Source organism: Oncorhynchus tshawytscha, linkage group LG06 (genome assembly GCF_018296145.1).
Source record: "Oncorhynchus tshawytscha isolate Ot180627B linkage group LG06, Otsh_v2.0, whole genome shotgun sequence".
In the NCBI taxonomy this organism is placed as follows: domain Eukaryota; kingdom Metazoa; phylum Chordata; class Actinopteri; order Salmoniformes; family Salmonidae; genus Oncorhynchus; species Oncorhynchus tshawytscha.
Window position 1 is genome coordinate 44955502 of NC_056434.1, and position 6327 is coordinate 44961828.

At 44.0% G+C, this 6327-nt stretch overlaps 1 protein-coding gene across 1 annotated transcript; it reads left to right on the top strand.

The window, feature by feature from the left end:
* Positions 1 to 351: 351 nt before the first annotated feature.
* Positions 352 to 5547, top strand: LOC112252606 (NADH-cytochrome b5 reductase 2). Its single transcript, XM_024423991.2, has 9 exons — positions 352 to 466; positions 738 to 881; positions 1145 to 1217; positions 1404 to 1510; positions 1703 to 1832; positions 1999 to 2082; positions 2282 to 2367; positions 2643 to 2742; positions 4956 to 5547. Exons 1-9 carry the CDS (start codon positions 455 to 457, stop codon positions 5126 to 5128), a joined length of 909 nt encoding a protein of 302 aa, XP_024279759.1. The 5' UTR covers positions 352 to 454; the 3' UTR covers positions 5129 to 5547.
* Positions 5548 to 6327: the final 780 nt, after the last annotated feature.

Genomic DNA, 6327 nt, shown 5'->3' on the forward strand with positions numbered 1-6327 from the left:
ATTGCATGAATCTAGTTCAACAGTCCAGAAGTTATAAGCCTAAGTGTGCTAATAGTGTCATAAACTTGCTTGGAGCTATTTTCATTGATCAGACCATACACATGCACACACACAGTCTCTCTCTCACACACACACACTTTCTAAACCAGTGTCCCAACCCCTGAGTGATCTGAGAGTGGCGTGATTTTGGACCATTCACCTCTACATGTATGGATTACTCAGCTGTGCGTCGTCATGGCTTTGTCATAGTGATTTCTTCTCTCCTATTGGTCCGTCAGCCCTCTATTACCTTTCCTCCAGCTGGCTCCCCCCTCCCCTAGGTGTCCTTGGTGCAAAGGTCTGACTCCAGGGCCAGAGCCTAGCTCAGCCCAAACTCACTGCCTGGATCCTGATCACACTGACCACACTGCAGAGGCAGACAGAGAGCAACACACCTGACACGCACTTACCCGTCATGGAGAGTCTGGTGAGAATGAGTCTTTACTCTTTACTCTACTTTATTTGCCACTTCTTTCCTTTCTTCCTATTTGCCACATACACTCAAATAAAAATGTGACATTTTGCACTGTCAACTCATTTAAAATATTTGATCTCAAATCCAAAATAATGGAGTATAGAGGCAAATTCAATGTTTTCGCTTCACTGTCCAAATAAATACATAGGGGAGTGAATTTGTCAGTCCACTGCGTTTTCCACCGTATTCTGTATTCATGGTTGTCCATGATTTTGATTGGCAGACAGTACCTGTTGTGGTTGGAACTTCTGTGGTGGTCCTCTCTGGGCTCTACTTCCTCCTCCGAGGTGATAAGAAGAAGAAGCCGCTTCCACAGACACTACAAGATTCTACAGTTAAATATCCACTGCCACTCATAGAGAAAGAGGTTCGCCTAGGGTTACATGCCTTTCTCTACTTGTTTTAGAGTTAGTATGATCCTATACCTGCAAGGAAATCATTCTGATAATTCTGATTCTGACACAGGATTGTCACAAATAATTGATTGATTGAAATAATAGTTCAAGTTTACCTTTAAGCTGCTATTAACTGCTGTCTGCCAATGATATTCAAATGCAGGATATTCCCACCCACAAAGCTTTTTGAATGGCTGAAAAGTTACAGTACTCCCATTTTGCTGTTTCTGCGCAGGATATAAGCCATGATACAAGGCGCTTTCGCTTTGGCCTTCCCTCTCCCACACATGTCCTTGGACTGCCAGTAGGTACTGAGGCTACACTACACACCCACCTCATTCATCAGGCAGTGCAACAGCACCGATATCCTATCAGGCCAGAGACCTACTTATCTGGGCATATCAGGACTTATAAATACCACAAGAGCTGACTGAGAAGATGGGGGCAGGAGCGGGATAGTACTTTCACCCCATGTACCCTTTCCGCCCATCCAGGACAGCATGTGTACCTGTCAGCTAAGGTGAATGGGAGCCTGGTCATCCGGGCCTACACTCCTGTCTCCAGTGATGAGGACCAGGGCTTTGTGGACCTGGTGGTCAAGGTACTCTTGTTCAACAGCCCATTCAACAGATAATTTGAGTTTCTTCAGACTTGTTACAATATAACAGCAAGGATCTGACACCATAAAGATGGATGTGTATGAATGGTTAGAATTGCATTTCAATCAGTTGAATGACTTGTAAGACTATTCATCATTTGACATTGATCTTAACTTGTGCCCATGTTTTCCAAGGTGTACTACAAAAACACTCATCCTAACTATCCTGACGGAGGAAAGATGTCCCAGTACCTGGACGCCATGAGCATTGGGGACAAAATAGATTTCAGAGGACCCAATGGACTCCTTGTATACACAGGAAATGGTGTGTGTGTGTCTGTGTGTGCGTGTGATCGAGACATTCTAGTCATGTATACTATGCTGTTTCATCATGACATTATCATTTTGTGACCAACAGAGGGCAGTGTATTACAATGCACCAGCCCTTTCTCAATTTACTTAATTTGAAACAGATTTCTCCTAATTTTAAGGCAAATTTGCCATTCGACCTGATAAGAAGTCTGAGGCCAAGGTCCGCAAGTTTAAACATGTGGGAATGATCGCTGGTGGAACAGGTATGGACCTCATATCTTTCAAATGTACGTGTCATGTATTTATACAGAAATATGTGGGTAGCATAAATCTTTCGGAATGAGATGTCTATTTCTTCTTGATGAAATCAAGATTTGTGTAACTGTTTCAGCAAGATTCATGTGTTCTGGGAAGCAGACATGAAAATTATAAATTGGCATAAATGTCCTGGTGCTTTTTCAGGGATTACCCCCATGCTGCAGCTGATTCGCAGTATTACAGGAGACCCTGCAGACAACACCAAGTGCTCGCTCATATTTGCTAACCAGGTCAGTCGCACCAGTGCACAGGGAAGTGTGGATTCTTGTCCAAATCTGAGGAAGAACCTGAGTCATATCCCACACACTATGAACCATCATGGTGGATTATCAATGAAGTGGGCACAAAGCTTGTAATGAATACAAAATCGATGACAATCATCTGATGATAGACAACCAAGACCAGTGTCACCTTTTAGAATGGTCTAACAAAACTCAATGACATACGCCAGTGACATACATATGTCACACCTGTAAACCTTAATCTAATGATGATTCTCCCCCAGACTGACAAGGATATCCTACTGCGGGATGAACTAGAGGAGGTGCTGAAGAGTCACTCTGACCAACTCAACCTGTCCTACACTCTGGACAAGCCTCCACAGGGTAAGACCATAGTGTTCCATAATGACAAAGAGAAAGCTACGGGGTTGTCATGGGCTAATGCCATTCTATCGTCCTTTTTGAACGGCAACAAATCATTTTTACCATATTATAATACCCTTTGTATGGTGACAAGAACAACAAAAAATCTCAAAAGGTGCACCTGCAGCAACCCTTTTGAACTGGTTTATTAAATTGTTACTGTTGTACAGTAAACAACAAGCTGAATGAATGGAAAACATTTCCCCCTTCAGTCATATCCCAACATTACTATGATCTTAATGTTCTATTTATATTATGTTTTGCCCTGTGACCCTTCAGCTATACTGTAACTTCCTCGTATGGTACTGTATGCAAATGAAGCTACAGCTAATTGTCTGTCCTGGAACTCGTTAATTAGTTCCACAAGAAGGAAGCTCACAGTTCTCTGATATACGAGTGAGATGTATCACTATGGGATTTTCTCCAGGCGGATCACTACTGGAAATAACCAATCACACAATGTATTTCAGAGACAGACAGGTTGAGTGGCGAATAGGGTGAGCACCTCCCCCTTTATTAGGGTGTACTCGCCCCTCCGGTTATTCTCAAGCATGCCTGTCTTCCTTGCGCTTTTGAAAGCAGAGAATTTTTATTTTATTAAAATTTTACCCCCTTTTCTCCCCAATTTCGTGGTATCCAACTGGCACCATGGAAAACCCTGGTGCCAGTGTGTTGCCCTCTCCCTGCCGCGAAGCCTTGGCTCGTGGAGGGGTAGAATGGGTTGCCACGGTAACCAGGTCTGCGGGGCAGGCAGAAGTTGAAGGCTTCACTTTCCTTCTTGCGAAGTTCTCACTTTTGTCACATGGCGGTGACAACGGGCCCAAACAGTTCCTTCAGCTCGATAGGAGCAATCAAGGGAATCTGCATTTTCTTTGTCCGGAGGCTGGACACGTGCCCATCTCTAGCAGCAAATCATCCTGGTAAGCCAACAGTAGCGAAGTTATGTTCAACGCCCACACTGAATGTGCCGCAGACATGTAGACCATTAAGGACATGGAGGAGCTTGGTTTTGCCAAATGTCTGGTAGTTGAGCCGTAACTGGCCAAACACCTCAATCCCAGTGCCTCGTAACTGACCGGCACTACTCTCCTTGGGAAGACTACCAGAGGTTTGCCAAAGCCCAGCTCCTCCATGTGCTTAACGTCCATGTTATCAAAGTGCATAGCCTCCTAGACAAAGGCTTGTCCCCAGTTGTCTAGCTTCCGTTTGCGGGCCACTAAATATGGGACCTGGCCTCTGCCTGTTTGCAGACATCGATAAACACCAATGTATCATCAGGCAACGATGCTCCGCTGAGGGCGGAGATTATTCATGCCATTTCCCTCGTCGATAACGAGGTCCCCGTCTCCTTCCCCCACTGCTATATCTTGAAGCAGCTTGTGGAGGTCATCTGGGTATCCATCACCTCGGCCCTGGTGGGTTGGGGTCGTGGGGTAGCCTCCTCGCTCGAAGGCTGAGGTCAGTAGTAGGAAATTCCCTACAGTGCGTGCAGGACTCGGGTTTGATCTTTCGACAAACAAAGTGTTTCTCTCAATCGTCGAGCTGTGAAGCCAGAATGGTCAGTCTAGTCAACACGGCACAAGGGAACGAGGGTTGAACTGAACGAGAGAGGTGAGCTAGAAATTCTACCTTTCCAGGTAGAAAAGCTAGTTTGGTGGTTTTGCTGGCCTTGTTGTGAGCTATCCAGCTTAGCTAAGCCTTTCAGCGAGAACTAGTCAAGTTTCCGTAGCTAGCCATGTGACGCTAGCTACTACAGAGACTTAATGAGTAGAAAAATGCAAAAGAGCTTATTTTACACAAAGCAAAGACATTCCTTTCGGTTGGTTTGTTCAACACAAAAGATGAGAGCTAAGGTCCTACTTTCGGCGGCGTTAACCACAAAGGTTAGTCTGAAAATAGTAAAGCTAGAAGACCGGGATCATGTTGTGCTGAAGAGAGCTTCCGGAGCGTAGTGATCTTAGCAAGGAAGAGAGGCGAGAATAACCAGAGGACGGGTGAGGGGCGCCTTATAAAGGGGAAGGGGCTCAACCCATAGTGATACGTCGAAACAAGTATTTGAAAGCGAACATGTCTTCGCTAACAAGGTGTTATAATTTCATTGGCCTGCATAGCTGATCCTTATCTGTTGATTAAAAGCGTTGGAATTCAGCTTGTGTCCTTTCCTCTGATTACAGACTGGAAGTACAGCTCAGGATTTGTGAACGCTAATATGATGAAAGAGCACCTTCCCCCGGCATCCAACGATGTGCTTATTGTCATGTGTGGCCCACCCCCCATGATCCAGCATGCATGCCTCCCCAACCTTTCCACTCTGGGCTACAAGGCAGAGAACACATTCACATACTAGTAACTCCCAGGCCTTGCCAACTAGGCATAGAACCCCATATATACATTAAACTGCACCAGGACATTTGAGACCATTTGTTATATTGACTTATCTGTGTAGAATATAATGTAAAAGCCTACACTACAAGACCAAAGGGATATTTTCTAGGGGTTTTAATAAAAGAAAATGTAATATTTTCATGTTTAACATTCAAAGAACAGTTTGAACTGTTTTGTGTTAGAAAGACTGTAATAAGGTTGGTTGGGTTTTGGAACGTTTGGACTGTTCCAGTAACAATTTGTCTAGATAAGTATTGTCTCCAAAGCTTTTTGACGTGCTATTTTTAACCCTCCTGCTGTGTTCGGGTTGAATTGGACCGATTTACAAGTTTTCTCTCTGAAAAATGTAGTTCATTTAATCTGATTGTCATAAGGTTCCATGACCTTTTCCACACAGGGCATCTGAACACACAAAATAAATTTGTATGATTTTCATTACATTTTGGGTGTTTTATTTACCTTTTGTACACCTGTAGTGTTCCCGGTCAAAAATGACCGGTCATTAGAAATGACTGGGTGAGACGACAATTAGTGTAGAAAAATGAGTTCAGGCACATGCCCTTTCATCAGATGGACACCCTTCCACACACACACACACACACACACACACACACACACACACACACACACACACACACACACACACACACACACACACACACACACACACACACACACACACACACACACACACACACACCTCACTCGCCTTCTTGGCTTCCATGAAACCCACACGGGAACCTTTCCCCCAATATAATCTTTCCCCCACAGGAACCACACCTGTTGGCATTCTCACAAACAATCGCAACATTGTTTCAATAATATATAGAACTTTTCTCGCAGCTCTGGTATACAAAGCTTTTTTGAGTCCTTGCTCACAATTAACATGGGTCAGTACACATAGTACCAAATGGTGGAATAAGGGAACTGGTTGTCAAGCATAGGAAGTGCTTGTAAAACGTTGTTTGGTGTCTCTATCTTGAATGGTTCAAGAGTTATTGTTGTTGAGTTATTTTATATTATTAGACCGAAATATGTTTCGAAATAAGTTTTAATAACAATCGGTAATCGGCCTTTTTGGACGCCAATTATGGCCGATTACATTGCAATTGATGAGGAGACTGCGTGGCAGGCTGGCCACCTGTTACGTGAGTGCAGCAT